This window comes from Hipposideros armiger, unplaced genomic scaffold, assembly GCF_001890085.2.
Source record: "Hipposideros armiger isolate ML-2016 unplaced genomic scaffold, ASM189008v1 scaffold_62, whole genome shotgun sequence".
Classification (NCBI taxonomy): domain Eukaryota; kingdom Metazoa; phylum Chordata; class Mammalia; order Chiroptera; family Hipposideridae; genus Hipposideros; species Hipposideros armiger.
Genome location: NW_017731412.1, coordinates 1,067,448 through 1,084,880, shown reverse-complemented (window position 1 = coordinate 1,084,880; position 17,433 = coordinate 1,067,448). Strand labels below are relative to the sequence as shown.

General features: G+C 43.0%; 1 protein-coding gene across 1 annotated transcript in view; it reads left to right on the top strand.

The window, feature by feature from the left end:
- Window positions 1–17,433, top strand: part of HECTD4 (HECT domain E3 ubiquitin protein ligase 4) — a 143,560-nt gene that overhangs the window by 6,923 nt on the left and 119,204 nt on the right. Inside the window, exons 5-8 of the mRNA XM_019641571.1 lie at window positions 1,928–2,036; window positions 2,688–2,826; window positions 5,258–5,428; window positions 17,282–17,425. Of these exons, the coding sequence (XP_019497116.1) occupies window positions 1,928–2,036; window positions 2,688–2,826; window positions 5,258–5,428; window positions 17,282–17,425 (563 nt within the window). The remainder of the gene's footprint in view (window positions 1–1,927; window positions 2,037–2,687; window positions 2,827–5,257; window positions 5,429–17,281; window positions 17,426–17,433) is intronic.

Below are 17,433 nucleotides of genomic sequence, written 5' to 3'. Positions count from 1 at the left end.
TCTGAGCAACAGCGGTTCGAGTCCAGCCTGAGCTGAGCAGCTGCTGAGCTGCCAACAGGTAGCAGGATGGCTCAGCTAAAAAAAAAAAAAAAAAGATTACCCAGGGGCCGGCCGAGTGGCGCGTTGGTTAAGAGCTGGCTTGGGACACCAACTCTGAGCAGCAGGGCCCCGGTTCGGATCCCACATGAGGGCCAGTGACACTGTGCCCTCTACAGCTAAGATGGTGAACAACAGTTCAACCTGGAGCTGGGCTGCCTTGAATCGCCGGCGACGATGTAGGCTGCAGTGGGCTGCCGTGAGTGGCTAGCAGCCAGAGTGAGTGGCTGGCAGCCAGCGTGAGCTGCCAAGAGCCACCGCGAGCGGCCGTCCAGAGGCCGGCGACCGATTTGCCTCACCTGAGAAGAGCACAATGATAATACCAACATGGGCCAGTGAAGCAACGTCCTCCACTACTAGACTGAAGAACAAAAGGGCAGCAACTTGTCTGTTCCCCTTCCCCAATTCCCCAGCGCTGTTCCCCTCCCCCAATTCCCCAATAAAAATGTTAAAAAAAAATGATTACCCACTTAAACTGATTGTGTTTTGGGGAACCAATAGGTACAAACTACAGTTGTCTCAGATTAGTATACTGAATTTTTAAGATAGCAGCATACTTGGTACTAATTTGAGTACTGTGACACCAGATTTCCACTAATATGACAAGTAGTAGACAAACTGCAGTTAAACATAGTGAGTGGGATGATTATGAAAATAAACACTGAAAGTTTTATTTACAAGCTATTGTATAGAGAAATACTGTTTATTTTGGCTTGGGGAAGATATAGCTAAGGAGAAACATAATTTTTTTTTTTAAAGATTTTATTGGGGAATTGGAGAAAGGGAACAGCCAAGTTGTTGTCCTTCAATCTTAGTTGTGGAGGGTGCAGCTAGCTCAGCTCCAAGCCCAGTTGCCATCTGGCTGCCCGTTGGCAGCTCATGGCCGCTCAGCTCAGGTGTCGTGTTCAATCTTAGTTGCGGGTGGGTATAGCCCACCATCCCATGCGGGAGTTGAACCAGCAACCTTGTTGTTAGGAATATGTACTCTCACCAGCTGAGCCATCCTGCCACCTGTTGACAGCTCAGCGGCAGCTCAGCTCAGGCACAGCTCACTGGCCCATGTGGGAATTGAACCGGCGATCCTGTTGCTCAGAGCTCATGCTCTTAACCAACTGAGCCACTCGGCCAGCCCCCGTAATTGCTATTTTTAAGGAGAAGAGATGTACTTTTGTGCTGTGCTGCTCTAGAAATTAAAATTAGGATCTCTGGATGGAAAAAAACACAGAAGCAGATTTTAGTGTAATGTACATTAGTCTGTCAACATAACATCGTTTGCCATTGATGGAGCCCTGGCTTTGTACCAGAGTGTGATGTGGGTGTTTGCCTAAGTTATCTCATGTAACCATCACAGTAACTCTTAAGGTACATATTATCCTCATGTTGCAGATGAAGAAACTGAAGTTCAAAGAGGTCCAAGGTCAACTAATAAGTACCTAAAGCTCTTAAAAGCTCATGTCTTTTTTTTTTTTAGTACAAAATCATTACTGAGAACACTGTATTCTTAGTCATTTCAGATTAGAATTAGGAATGTGTAAGTTTGACTCAGTGTTTTGCTATTAAAAAAAAAAATTGGCAGGTTTAACCAGGTTTTCCTGCTAGTAACTTGCTGACCTCTTTCCCCGATCTTGGTCCTTGATCCCACAAGCATTTTGGATGTTCGCTGTGGGGGTTCGAGCCATCTTCCCTGGAAGTCACATTGAAGCACTTATTTTAGAAGTGGGAGGTGATCTTTCGCTCAACCTCCTAAATGGCTTTTTCATTAGGAAAATCACGTTTATAATTTCATTAGAAAAATCATGTATATAATTTACCTGTGAAAAAACTATTTCAGATGCTGACTTGGGACGCTGTCTCACGGCAGACGGTCTTTACCTGTATACTACTAACTCAGTTGGAAGAGGAGTAAGCAAATTGGGATCTGGATTACATGGTACTCTAAGGTAAGTTGAGTGGAATTTGCTGAATGATTTGGCTGGAACATTTTCCTCCTTACATAAATATCTGTGAAGACACCTGGGGGTGCATGCTGACTTCCCATAGACTGACTAGTAGCGAAATAAGCCTGAATGAGTTCATATAATTACAGTTTTCTCTTATTGTCACCCACCCCCCTTTTTGGTAATTTCAGCTTTTTGACTCTAGAGTTTGGTAGCCCTAGGATCATTGTTTGAACCAGAAATTCCTCTGAAAACATTTCCACAATATTAGTTTCTTCTCCATGTTGATAAATGGACATTTTTCTAGTTGTCTTTTTGTACTTGCATTTGCCATTGGATTAGCAGTGATTTTCAGTTGGGATGTAAGATTTTTGCATTGCTGCCAAAAGAAACCACAGGTTGAGATCCTTATATATATTGCATTAGCCCTTTTCTCCAACTTTTTCTCCTGTCCAATGTATTGGGGAAAATTAATATTTGCCCCAGTTTATCTGTCCCGAAGTTATTGTGATATATTCACTCTCCTTCATATTGTTTGCATACTTAGTCATTTAAAAAAATTAGGTGGAAAATGTTGTTTATGTCTGTTGTAGCTCATTGTGGGTTTTCAGACACAGCTGGGGCCTCACCCTGTGCGCCTTTCTTTTCCCACAGGGGTTTTGTGTACTGCCGGAACGAGGAGCTGGAACCAGGATGGGCTGCTTTCGGCAGCGGCAGTCTTCTCCACCGGCCTGTATCTTTTGATAATAAACCTCACTCCCTTTTCCAGGTCATTGACCAGAATACCCTTCAGGTAAACAGAAAACCAAGGCATTGTCTCTGTGTTTTGGAGACAGTAAGGGAAGTTCTGACATCATCACAACTAATATTAACACCGTTGATAACAAGTTTTCTGCCCGAGTGGATCTTTTTGATTGTCATCATTTGAGCAATCTGTTTTTTTTCTCTAATGTCTGAGAGTTTTCTCACATGATGTGTGCTCCCTAGGAATTTCTAAGGACAAAAACAAACATTTTTATGAGAAAGAAAAAATTCTAGAGAGTTGAAGATGGTATAAATACTAGCTTTTTTGAAAAAACCAGATCTATTTTGGGAAGGCATCATTTCCCTATTCAGTTTGTTCTAAACAGCCTTTCTGTGGGAATGGGAGCTCTGAAATGAGGTTAGATAAAATCATTGTGTGTTAGGGATTAAGAGCTCATCTTTAGTGCTGTCATGCACTTGCTACTATACTAACATTACCTGCTCTTGTGTCTAACTCCTCCCCAAGGCTGTGTGCACCTTCATGCCTGGACCCTGTCTTCTTCATCTTTATGTCCCTAGAATGTAGCACAGTATCTAGCATTTGATTGGTGATGGTGAAGATAATATAATAACAACTACTGTTGATCATCGTCTCTCCCCGTGCCAGGCTCTAGTTTAAGCAATTTACATACACTTCCTCTCCTCCCTGTGAGGAGAAACTGTGGTAGTTTCATCTTACAGAAAAGGCAACTGAAGCTGGGCCCATTGTAAGAGTCAGTCAGTGTTTATTGTTGAATGAAGGAATGTAGCTCAGAGAGGTTAAGTAACTTGCCAAAGGCCACACAGTAATGTCAGCACAAGAACTTGAATGGATGTTCCCAGCTCTAAGAGTTTGAGCTGTTTATGCTGCAAGTTTCTGTCTTTCAACCAAAGTTGAACGGAATGGTTAGAATGACCATCTGTGGAGTGAGTGCCCCAACAGTAATCCCATCCAGGAGTTAAGTGGGTTGTTACATCTCTTTTTGTCTGTCAGTCAACTATGTCTTTCCTGGAGAATAGGAGCTGAGTCTTGTTCACTGTTGTATCGCCAAAGCACATAGTAGGTGTTCAGGAATTGTTAGATGAGTAAAATGAACAAATTAACAAATAGATGCCCAATTGACTTCATTTCTTATCACTAATGCAGACAGATTCCCAGGCTTCTAACTCTATTTCAAATAAATATCTCCTATATTAATCTCCTATATTTATTTGAAATAGAGTTATAAGCCTGAGAATTAAACAGATAAGCCTGAGAATTAAACAGATGTTAAATCTTGGAACATGGTTTACATTTGAAGTGATGTCAGTTTCCTCTGTGTTGTGGCAAAAACTTTGATGTCTATGAAAGCAGTGTTGTCTCTACCTAGATATGTGCATTAGCGCAACTTGGGGGTAGCTTAGGCTAATCAGTAGCTGTCAGCTTTCTAAATTTCCTGGCACTGCACGTTTCAAAGTGTGCTTACAGCAACTAAGTGACTTTTTAACTTTTGAGGTAGACAAAACAAGTCTGGAAGAAAGTTCGCATGAAATGAGTTCAGGGGTCAAAAGCAACCTTAGGAAAACGAGTGACTCACCCGAAGAGGTGGAATAACTGAAAATCGTTCATTTTTACTGTTCCCTGAAGGCATATGACCCTCTCGAATTATTTTTATTTTGAGATTTTCAGTTCTGCTCCTAGTCTTGGATTTAAAAAAAACCCAAGTCAGCAGTTTTCTTGATTCCCCTTTTTTTCTCATTTTAAGTGCTTTTCCCTGGCAGTAAAAATTAGTATGCAACTACACATTTAGTGTGAAATGATGCAAAACTTATTCATTATGCTGAAGCCAAAGGATGTTTAGTATTAGAAGCACATGCCTTCATGTCTAATATAGGGAATTAGTGTTTGTCTTTTTCCCCCTGATGGACTTGGTGAATTTCGCTAAGCCCCTCATGGGCTAAGTTAGGGTCTTCTCCTCTCCCCTTCTCCCTGTTCACTTTCCCTTTTTCCTTCCATTTGCTCCGTTCCCCGCTTCTTTCCATATTTATTAAATAACTTTGTTAGACTCTGAAGTAAGTGCTGGGGATATAAAGATAGATAAGATATAGTTCCTGTCCTTTAAATATAATTAATAGTCATAATTCATTTACTAAGGAAATTTCAGAAAGTACTATTTCTCTGAAACTTTGCTTTTAATAAATGTTTGCTAAAACACACATGCATAACAGATTCAAAGTGTTTAGTAAATACGTTTTTAAAAATGTAATTTGAATTCAATCCTTTTATCTGTTGCATGGCCGATTGTGTGAACTTTTATATTTTTGTCATGTATTATTCTTAGAGATAAATATCAGTTTTATTGACTAGGAAGCCTATTGAATTCTCATCTGGGACTTAATAGCATTAATGATGAACTGATAGAATTAATCAAACTGTGTGTTTTCCTTCATTTTGTGTCCAGGTGTGCCAGACGGTGCCAATGCCAGCCAATCACCTCCCTGTTGGCAGCACTGTGACCACTGTTCACCTTTCTTCAGATGGTACTTACTTCTATTGGATCTGGTCCCCTGCCAGCCTGAATGAGAAAACACCTAAGGGACATTCTGTCTTCATGGACATTTTTGAACTTGTGGTAAGTTTCACTTTCTCACTTTGTGTCTTTGCGTAGACCTTTCTATTGACTTTCTTTTTATATTGGTTTATGAAGGACCTAGGAAACTTGGAGTATGTACAGTGTTTTCGCTCCTGCCTCAAAATTGATTTTGCTCTTGGATATCTTTGAAAGTTTCTGTGTTTGGAGTTGAGTGACCAAGTAAAGCCAAACTTCCCAAGGGTGGATCTGGCAACAGAGCGGAGATGACAATAGTTAGTGTGTGGGCAGCGGAGTTATTGGGTCGAAATGCGCATGGGGCTTGTTGGAAATGTGAAACTAGTATAAATTGGAGGAGCAAGATTGGGCCTATTGATAGGTATTGGGAGTCCCCGAAAGAGATGACAATTAAAGTTGTGAGGAGGCATTCATTTATTCATTAGGTATTAGCAGACTGCCTACTGAGAGCCAGCCAGTGTTGTGTCTAGCTGATGGGAGTTCAGTGACGGGCAAGGTGGACAGGATCCCTGCGTAAATGGAGCTTGTATTCTGGCTGGTTGGGTGGGAATGGGGGGTGGGGGATGGGAAGACAAAAAACAATGATAAACAAGTGAGCACATAAGTGCACAACATAATTTTAGGTAGTGAAGGGAAAGTAGTGGTTAACCAGATGAAGAAGTTGAGTAGGAGGGCAGGGAAGGACATTCTAGAAAGAGGAGACCACAAGTGCAAAGGCACTGTGGCAGGAGCGAGCATGCATGTTTTAGGATAATGGCAGCGGGCTAGAGTGGCTGGAATGCAGAGAGAAGGACAGCTTGGAGCAAGAAGAGGCTGGAGGCCACAATAGTCTAGACCTGCCCTGTCCAGTGCAGCAGCCTGTAGCCACATGTGTCTATTTAAACTTCAGTTAATCAGAAGTAAATAGAATTAAAATTTCAGCTGCCTAGTGGCGTTAGCCACATTTCAAGTGCTCAACAGCCAGCGTGGCTGGCTTGTGGCAACCGTATTGTACAGCAAAGATATGGAACATTTCCATCATCATCGAAGAAAGTTCTACTGGACAGTGCTAGTCTAGATTATATTTGCGGAGGAAAAAACTGTCCCAAGCCAGGTCTGTGACAAAACCTTTTTTCATGATGTAATTTACAGCCTTTTTCTGGGAAGAAATTAGCATTCCTGAAAAAAAAACCAAAAAAACATTGAAGCAATTTTCTAATAAATTTTAATAGGGTTAAAACTTGTTCTGGGAAACCGGTCACCCATCCTGCCAGCTGACTGTCAGTCAGGTGTCTAGTAACCTTTAACCGTACATTCTTTTTCTACCTAGTTTCTCAGTCTTCTTGAATCATCAGCTTATAAAATGTGTCAGCTAGATGGACTCTCTGAATTGGTCTGCTAGAGACTGTACGACTTGAGCATGTATTCATAATTATCAGAAAAGCTTTTTCTGTTATATTTTTAAACAGACTTACTAGCTGGTTAAAGGATTTGGAACCTTTATCCTGAGAATAATGGGAAGACATTAAAGAATCCCCCCTTGCCCTGATATACTTTTGTTAACAGGAAAAATTGTATTCGAAGAGCGACATGCGCATGGGTTAACACTTCCGGTGGCACTTCCCGGGTTCATACTGAAAAGTGAGGTCCCCTGTGTCAGTCCCTGGCTGCTCCTCAGGGGCAGTTACTTTAATGGTTTCAGCTTTCCGTTCTCCTGGTGATAGCTTTCATATCTCTAAGTAAAAGGCTTACATTATTGTTTCTTCATTTATGAACTCCATATATTGTGTGTTGATTTTTTTTTTTTTCTGTGATGAAGATTTGGTTCAATCCTTCCTCTTTTCTTCCTTATTCCCTCGGATGTATTTACTGCATTCATTTTAATTTCTCTTTTGGCTATCTTTATAACTTATAGTTAATCCTTTATTTCTTGTTCCTCAGCTCTAGGCAGTATGTCTAGAAGATGGAGTTGGTAGGGTCCTTTCCTTCCTGGCAGTGTGGGGAAAGCCCAAACCAAAAGTATGTGCAGGGGAATCCTGAGGGAAGAGGTGCTTCCCCCCACCCAGCCTTCGAGCACCTTGGGAACTGGAGGTGTGGGGGACGGTGCAGAGCCACGTGAGACAGCGTCACAGGCTGACACTTTATAATAAAGACACAGTCTTCCCCCCTTCCTGGTGCTCGTGACAGTTGTGTTCAGCTGCCATCTGCCCAGGCCAAAGACTAGATGTTGGTTTTCTGAAGAAACTGAATGAGCCTGGAAAAAAGACCTTGATACTGACACTGGGGTTCATTTAAGGAAAAGACTTGCTGCCCAGTGAATCACCCACAGTTGATGTGTTCCAGAAAGCAAGCCTCAGCCGTGTGCACAGCTTCCCCGATTGGTGCTGAACTGTTTAAAAAAAAAAAAAGCAGATATAAAACCCAAACCTCCCAATTTGGAGAGGGATGTGTATAGAGGGGAGGGGGATAGAGTAAAAAGATTGGTGAAGTACTGATAATCATTGAAGCCCGCTGATGGGGAGCTCATACCTTACCCTCTTCTTTTGTGTACATTTCAAAATTACCCTAATAAAAACTTTAAAAACATTTTTTTAAAAGGCAGCCAACCAAGGATCTCTAGACAAATGAGGAAAGCTTCCAATTAGAAAAATGAAAAATCAGAAAGGCAGCGAAAAAAAGGAGTAGAATAAAACTTTGTTAACACTAACTGCTTTGTGAGATAATGAGAAGATACAGCATTCATAAAAGAGGACAGGATGTCAAGAAAAAACTATCAGCGAAAAGAAAGAGCTCCTGGAGATTAAAACTATGACTGTCCAAAATTTAAAAATTAATAAAAGGGTTAAAGATAAGAAATTTCCCAGAAAGTGGGACAAAGATGAAGAACAGTAAATATGAGAGAGGAAGATAAGACACAGAGGAGTAATCCATGGAAAGTCTTACTAATAGGAGTTCCAAGAATAGAATAGAGAAAATAAAGAGGGAAACATGATAAAAGATATAATCCAAGAAAAACGGATCACGAAGGACACTGGTGTCCACATTTAAAGTTGTCTGGCACAGTGAATGAAAAATGCCCACACTGTGGCACTTCATCCTGAAATTTCAGATGATCAGAAATAGAGGATTCTAAAGCTTCCAGAAATAAAATAAAATCGTGTACATGTGATGGGAAATTCGAAAAAACGCCAGCCTATTCAATAGCATTATTAGATGCAAAAATGGAGCAGTGCTTTCAAAATTCTGAGGGCAGTTGATTTCCAAACTAGAAGTGGGTGGTCAACCAAAGTATCAATCAAATATAAAGACAGCGTAAAGATATTTTTAGACACATAGTTATACAATCAAAAGCCCATACCGTGCCCTGAAGGAAATAGAACAACTAAAATAGTCTCTTCAGTGGCATGAAATAAAAAGTTGGGGAGGAAGGAGCCTGTTCTAGATTCAAAGAAGAATCTTTCACTTGTTTTTGGAGTGGGAATCAAACAAGCCAACTCTAAAAACCTTTTTGGAGACAATTTGGATTTTGAATATAAAATGAGTGTTAGACGAAATCAAGAGGTTATTCTTAGTATAATAATGGCGTTGTGGTTATATGAGAAAGTGTCTGTATTTTGAGAGATGTGTAGTGACGTATTCAGACTACACGATATCTGGGATATGCTTTAAAATGCTTGAGCAGAAAAAGAGGTGGATAGGTTACGCAGGTGGGGCAATATCTGGTTAATAGTTGAACCCAGATGATGGGTATATGGAGGTTCATTGTCCTATTCCCTACTTTTTGCATATGTTTGAAATTTTTCCTCATTAAATAAAAAAAATTTAAGTATCACTGGCCACTAGTTTTGCAGCTTCTGAAATGCTGACTCAGGAAGCTAAACATAGCCTATGGTACTTTCACAGAGTGGAACACTGTAGCTATTAAAAAGTATGAGGCAGATCTGCGTAGACTCAAGTCAATTAATTTCCAAGTTATATTGTTTAGTGTAAAAAGCTAGGCTCAGAGCACTGGGTGGATTTGCTACCTGCTGTGTAATGTAAGTTGGGAGAGGGAGGCCAATTCTTTCTGCGGTTGCCCTTCTCCTGTGTGAACAGCCTTCCTCGCTCAATGGATCGTTCACCACAGCATGCAAATACATTAGAGGATATCCTGTCTTTAAAAACAACTCCTTTGACCCATACCCACCTCTACTCCCCTCTGCCTTTGTCTCCCCTTTCCAGCAATACTCTTCAAAGAGTTTATCCTTACAGTTTTGATGTTCTTTCCTTCCATTGTCTTGAACTCACTCCAGTCAGTTTTGTATCGTCACCCCTCCACCAAAACAATTCTTCCCAAGTTCACCAGGGACTTCCACATTACTGAGTTCAGGGTCAATTCAGTCTTCTTTTTACTTGACCTTTTAGGAGCGTGTAACATGGCTTACCACCGCTCCCACATTCTTTTTTTTTTTTTTTTAGCTGAGCCATCCTGCCACTTGTTGGCAGCTCAGCGGCAGCTCAGCTCGGGCCGGGCATCGAACCGCTGTTGCTCAGAGCTCACACTCTTGAGCGAGTTCTTAACCAACGTGCCACTTGGCCGGCCCAACCACTCCCACATTTTTTAAACCTGGTTTTCACCTGGCTTGTGGGACCCTCCCAGGTCTTCCCCTCACACTGGTCGTTCCTGTTCTCGCCTTCCCTACTTCTCAGCAGCCACGTGACCAAGGCCCATTGTCAGGACCCTTCTATCTGCTCTAACTCCCTCTTTGATTTCATCCTGTCTTACCGCTTTAAACGCTCTCTCTGCTGATGATGCTCTCATTGGCTTCGCAGCCAACACCTGTCCCGGAACTCAAGATGTGCACTGATGTGGGTGTTTATTTGTGTACACACAGCATATGAGACCCATCCATTTGGAAGTCTGATAACCACCTCCAGCTAAACGTGCCCCCAACCAAACTCCTGATTTTACCCCAGACCTGCCCCTCCCGCAGGCTGTCCCATTTAATGGCATCAGTGACCTTCAAGGGCTAGCCAGAGACCTTGATTGTCACTCTTGATTCCTTTTTTTCCCCTCCCAAATTCCATGTCCCGTCAGCAGATGCTGCCTGCTCTACCTTCAAAGTGGATCCCAAATCTTATTACCTCTGTGAAGGTGCTACCTGACGTGGGCCCTCTCTTCACCTACCACTCTCCCTATCGTGCCACTCTAGCCACAGCTGGTCTCCTTGCTGACATGCAGAACGCCAGGTGTACTCCCATCTGGGCACCTTTGTGCCGGGACATGGTCCTGCAGGTAACCAACCACGTGGCTTGTTCTTGCACTTTTTTAGGTCTCTGCTCCAATATCACCTTATCCGAAAGACCTTTCTGACGATCCTGTATAAAATATTTTATATAAAATAAAATCCTGTCTCTTTTTATCCCTTTGGCCTTGCTTTTTTTTCTTCATAGCTCTTATTCTTACCCATTTATTTGTTTGTTTAGTCACTGTCTCCCTTGCCTAGAATGTCAGCTCCAGGAGAGTAGGGATTTTGGTCACTTTTGTTGATTGCTGTATCACCAGCACCTAGAATAATGCCCAGCACACAGTAGGTGCTTACTAAGTATTTGTTGAGTGAGTGGATGAACGGAAGCATCACAAGAAACTGGCAGCATCGGTTACCTCTGGGGAGGGGAAGTGGTGCGGTGAGACTTGCTTTCCGTCATTCATCTTTTTATATGTTTTAAAAGTTTTGAAATGGGCTTTAAAAAATTAATTCAAAAAATAAGTTGTCATAAAAAGGAGAATGTGGTTAGCAGCATTGCATTCTGCTGAGAAGTCAAGATGGAGCGTGAAAGAGGCCTTTTGAATGGAGACTGCGAAGGCCATTGACGATAGCCTTAGCGAGAGCTGTTGTGGGGCATGGGAGGCTGGAGGCCAGAGGCGCTGGCTGAGGAGTAGTGTGGAGAGGAGAAGACGGAGAACGGAGAACTCACTCCCGAGTTTTGTTATGAAAAAAGGAGAGAAATTGGAGGGAGGTAGTAGATTGTGGGGACATCAAAGTATTTTTAACTCTGATTTTTAAAATTTGAATTATGGAATAGATAATATCACTTGCTTCGAAATTTACAAATTACAGGGCTTTGCCATAGCCTCCTGGTGAATTGCCTGGGCCATACCAGACAGTTTCTCTATAAAATGAGCACTTTAGAGCAGATAATTCCAAGGTCTCTAGCCCTGAAATTCTTTACTCCCCAGCTTTATTGAAATATGACTGACAAATAACATTGTATATTTTTAAGGTGTACAATGTGATGACTTGATATATGTACATATTGTGAAATGATGACCACAATCAAGTTAGCTAACACATCCATCACCTCACATAGTTACCATATATCTGTGTGTGGTGAGAACATTTGAGATCTACTCGCAGCAGATTTCAAGTGTACAACAAAGTATTATTAACTGTAGTCATCCTGCTGTACATTGGATCCCCAGGACTTATCTTCTGACTGAAAGTTGGTCCCCTTTGACCAACATCTCCCATCTCCCCCACCCCGCAGCCCCTGGCAACCACCATACTGCTCTATTTCTATGAGTTCAACTTTTTATATTCCACATATTAGTGAGATCATACAGTGTTTGTCTTTCTCTCTGTCTGACTTCACTTCACTTAGCATAATAACCTCAAGATTAATTCATGTTGTCACAAGTGGTAGGATAGCCTTCTTTTTTTTTTATGGCTGAATACTGAAATTCTTTACTTGACTGATTCATGATAAATTTTGGTTTCTAAATAGTATAAATATCTGCCACATAGATGTGGCTAATTAAATTATTGGAAAATATGATTTCACCCAGATACTTGGAAGCACTGATAAGTTTCTCTCCAAATTTAATGACAGTTACATTGTTTTAATGTTTTAAAAAATCTTATTTTTTCAAATAGATGATATATTCACATAGTTTCAAAACTGAAATGGTATAAGTCTCTCACCTACCCTACCCTGCCTCCTAGCCCAGTTTCCCTCTCCAGAGATGAGTCATGTTAACATTTTCTCCTGTACGCTTCCAGAAATGATACAAGCATATAGAAATATGCGTGTATATTTGTTTTTCCTTTTCTATTTTTCCACAAATGGTGATTGATTATACACAGTCTTCATTACCTTGCTCAAGTGGAGAGATGACAGGGTGAGTAACAGGAGATACAGTTCGAGAGGTATCCAGGTCCATTTCTTGTAGGGCCTGGTGAGGTGTTTGGATTTTATTCCAAGTGGCATGGGAAGCTCTTGGAGAGCTTTGAGCAGGATCTGGTTTTAAAAGTTTATTGTAGCTTTTGGGTCAAGAATAGACAAAGAAATATAGACCCTTAAAGAGACTAAACAACTATAGAAGGGACCATATATCAATTTTAGAATCAGAAATAATATATATCAAAAACATTTTTGGAACCTTGAATACCACCAGTGTTCTTCCATTGTATTTTTCGTGAAAAAATCAACTATTTGATCTATAAAATAGGCCTCGTGGTACCTAGGATTGAGGGGAAACTAGAGGATTAAAGGATTACCTAAAATAAATGGATATCAGAAAGTCGGATCCCATGAGCTAAGCTTGTCTCTCAGAATGATTTCTTGTTAAGTGAGAATGGAATTTGATAACTAATCATTATGCAAGGTAGTCCACAGAAATATAGTGAGGAGCGTGATGTCAAAAAATGGAATGTAAAGCATACCCTACCTAACAAATGTATAGACTATTACTAATATTAAACAGCCCCTAACACTTGGATCGCAGAATTCTTCTGATAGGTGGGGTTCTCTCCTTTTGTTCAACAAACCACCGGAAAACCAAGTAACTTCGAGCTATAGCGAATTATAGGCCGACTGGGCCCAGCGGGGTGGTGGTTTTTCTCCACATGGTGACGCTGAAATCACACCTGCAGCTTCATTCAGCGTGGAGCCTGGCTGGGGCTGTCACACCCAGGTGGCCTCTCATCTCCCAGAACCTCTGCACTTGACCTCAGTGCTCTAAGCTGAGCCTCTTGACAGCACAGAGACTGGCTTTCAGATGGGAGCTTTTCCAGCGGAGAAGTGCTTGTCAGTCCTCTGCGTGCATCACACTTCCCAATGGCCACGCCCAGAGTCGGCGTGAGAGGGGACTAAACAGGGCATGGGTGCCAGGACGCGTTGTTCATGGAGGCCACCCCTGTGACAGCCTACCGCCGTGGTCACAGGCCTTTTGAGGACTTGAAGGCGACAGAATAGTGAGGCATGGAACTTTCCTGCCTGATGCCATTACTTCTACACCGGACACGTCCCTGCCTGAGAACCTCCTGTAACCCTTTTTACCTTTTGAGAGCACTTTCTTTACATCTTCACTTCTGTTTTGCTCTGCGAGTTCTTCCTGCCCCCATGTGCTCTCTGTAAACTGCTGTTCTTTAGATAGATTCAGTGACAATTTTACTGCTATTTTGTCCCCTTTATGTTCCTTCCTGAACATATGGTCAGCAATGAACACACTAGGTTCCTTTTCCCCCTTCTCCCTACAGGTTTAATTGTTTTCTTTGAATTATGTTCTGGATGCTAAGATGCCCTTCACTCATCCAGTATTAATCCAGCACCTACTATGTTGCCTTATCTGGGTAACATAGCAACAAGGAGCTTACGTTAGAGTGTGGGGAGTTCGACAACAAGAAAGTGAATAATAACAAGAGCAGAATAATTTGAGCTAGTGATCAATGCTGGGGAGAAAATCAAACAGGATAAGGTGACAGAGAGTCGGGTGGTGGGAGCTACTTTAGTTTGGCTGGCAGATGGGGCCTTTCGGAGGGAGGACATTTGAGCTGAGACCTGAATGATAAGCGGCAGCGTCCATCCTGATGGGTGACCGAGCTCCCCAGCTTGGCTGGGACTGAGAGAGTTTTCAGGACATGGGACTCTCAGTGCTAAAACCAGGGCAGTCCTGGGCCGATTAGAGCGGTGTGTCCTCCAGGAAGGGGCAACAGCAAATGCCAGGCCCAGAGCGAGGAGGAGGCGTGGCATCTGCAGGAGGAGAGACAGAAGGCCCGTGTGGCTGAGAGTGGGGGAGGCCGGTGAGGCGAGGTGAGGCTGTCAGGGGATGGTGGGCCCCTGGGCCTTCCCAGCAGTTTGGTTTTGTTATGTGTGTTGGGAAGCCACTGGGGGTTTCAACAGGGAAGGACAAGGTCTTATTTACAGCTATAAATGATCAGTGTGTGGAGCGTAAAGCGTGGGGTGCCAAGGTGGAAATGGGGAGCCCAGTGGAGACGCTGGTTCAGTCTTCAGGCTGGAGACGATGGTGGCTTGGGCCAGGGAGGGGAGCTTCTCATCGTCACTCGCCCTGCCGCTTCGTGCTCCTCTCAGCCTCCTGCTTTCTAAACCAGTAGCTTTTCAATCCTGAAGAGCTGCTCTGCCAAGTATGGCGGTTCCCAGATTTACCACTTGTGCCCCAAACCTCGGCCTGCCTTGCTTCTCACAGGTGCTTTATCAGGCTTGCAGTGTTTTCAAGGTACTTACACAGTAATATAGTTTTTTAAAGTTGCCCATTGTTTTTCTCCTAGGGCCAGACTGAGCAATACTTTTGAGTGCCCAGCTTAAAGTGATTAATTTTTGTCTTGGATGCCTTTGAAGGGTTATAGTTAGAGTTGTGAGACACAAATAGAGCTAGGCTTGGTTAAGGTTAATTTAGCAGGAAAGTGGGGGTACAACAATGTGGTAAGATGTGAACGTATTAAATTTGAGGCTACAGTAGGCTATTCAAGTCCAAATGCCGGGGAGTGGGAGGCATTTAGAAAAGTGGGCCTGGATCTCAGAAGCAAGGTTGGGTCTGTCTATAGAAATGGAGGATTGCATTTGGGGGAAGGCACGGAATTGTTGATTCAGCAGGGCACCAAGGATTTACTGAGGGTGCCTCCTAAGTGCTGGGCGTGTTATGGTGAACAAGGCAGACAGGACCCCTACTCGGGGAGCTGGCGGGGGAAGTAGAGTGGCAAACAATAAATGAATTAAGAAGGTAATGTCACAGAGTGCTAAGTGTTGTGCAGATAGCAAAACAGGGTGATGTGCTCTGGCTGGAGGGGGTGGTGGAAGGTCTTCTTTAGACTGTAATCAGGGAAGGCCTCTTTGAGGAGGTGACATTCTCCCTGAGACCTGAATGGTGGGAAGAGCCATCGACAGGAAACTAGAGGTCTTAGACACCAGAGGCTAGACTAATCCTAGGGAAGCTCTCATTTAGTCAGTGGAGACGTGGAACCAGCAAATGAGAGAGCGAGCAAGAAAGGCAGGGAGTGTGTTGGCTTTGCTCACTAGCAGAGTGCCTTGGACATAGGTTCATGTGAAAGAGAAACAAACCAGGACTGCAGTCTACTGCCAAGACTGAGGAAGGAGAACCCCAAGAAGGCTGGCAACCTTGGCACAGCCCACATGGAAATCAAGACAACGGTAGTTGGTCCTGGGTGTAGGTTACTCGTGGACCATCAAGAATGTCCGCTGGTTAGGGGGTGCGAGTTAAGTAACTGTAAAGGGTTAAGCGGGGCTGGGGAGATAGAAGCAGCATTTTGGACTTCTTTCCCTTATCATTTGTGAAGGTGTCGTAAAAGTCTCCCCACTCTGTGCAGCTCCCTCTGGGAATCTCTCCTGGGCGTGCTCCTGAATTTGCTTGCTTTCTCCTACCTCTTCTGTTACCAGCCTTTCACTTTGGACTCCGTCTTTGCTTTTATTTGCTTCTTGTAAGCCTTGCCACTTTGCAGTCCTGTTCCCTCTTATCTCTGTACCCCACAGCCGCAGGCCAGCCCTGGCCACATGCGCTGGTGGCACCAGTTTCTGAGACTCCAGCCAGATCCAGGAGCCCAGGTGTGGAAGGGGGCAGCGTGATGCAGAGACTGCATGAGATATAGTTGAGATATTTCACAGCAAATGGAAGTGGAGAAAAGGCATGGCATTTCAGTGGGCACCATGGTTTTGTTGAAGATTCCAGAGACCTGTGAATATTTGAAACCAAGGAAAAAAGTCAGTGGAGAGGGAGATGCTGACGATGAAGGGGCAGAGGGAGCTAATTGCGGGAGCAGCTGGAGAGGAGGCAGAGTTGGGAAAGTTCACCTTAAATAGCATGAAATGAAGTGCTTCTTCCTCTGTCTGAACTAAGAGGAAAGGAAGAAAACATGTGGCTGGATACAAAGATTCCTGCATTGGACGAGAGAGGAGTGCGAGCAGCTTACAGTAAATGGCCTGGATCTTTTTAGCGTAGAGCCAGGTGTTCTGCTTAGAGTCAAGCTCCACACAGGGAAAGGAATTTGGGAATCGTCCCTCCAGGGATTTCGCTGGGGAATAATCAAGTGATGAATGAGGACCTGCCAAGCTCCAGCAAGGACCCAGTTGACGTTGGCATGTATTTTTAGCAGACAAAGTCTGCCTTTCTCTCGATGGCTCTGCCAGGACCCAAGCAGCTGGGGCTAATGTTAACTGCTGTTAATACAGAGCTTGGATTTTAGCCACTAATTATATTTCAAGAAGGCATTATCCTCCTAGTTGTACTTCATATTAATAGTAAATCAGAAACTGATTTGTTTTCCTCTCGTCGTTGTACCTGTCAGAAGCTTGTAATTAGAGAGAGCTGCCTGTGGAATGCAATATAAGGAATTTTAATAATGACCTTTCATAGGATTTATTAAACTTGGCTCATTACCTTTAGAACCTGAGCCGTTACGCGAAATGAAAGCTCTGCAACTTAGCCTTTCTTTTGTTCGTAGTAGTTTCTGTGGAGCACTTAAAATTTTGAGGTTACCTCGACCCAAGGGCAGTTTTTGGAAATGTTTTTGAGTAACCAGATCACCATACTGCAATTCTCAAATAGAAATTTGCCAATGAAATGGAAACATATCATTTAAGGACCTCTTTTTCTTTACATATTAGGTTGAAAATGGTGTGTACGTCGCCCATCCACTTCAGGAACGCACAATTCTAATGAGAAAAGAGGGTGAGTCTGCGAAAAGCATTAACGAGATGCTTCTGAGCAGGCTTTCCCGCTACCGAGCATCCCCATCTGCAACACTGGCTGCCCTCAC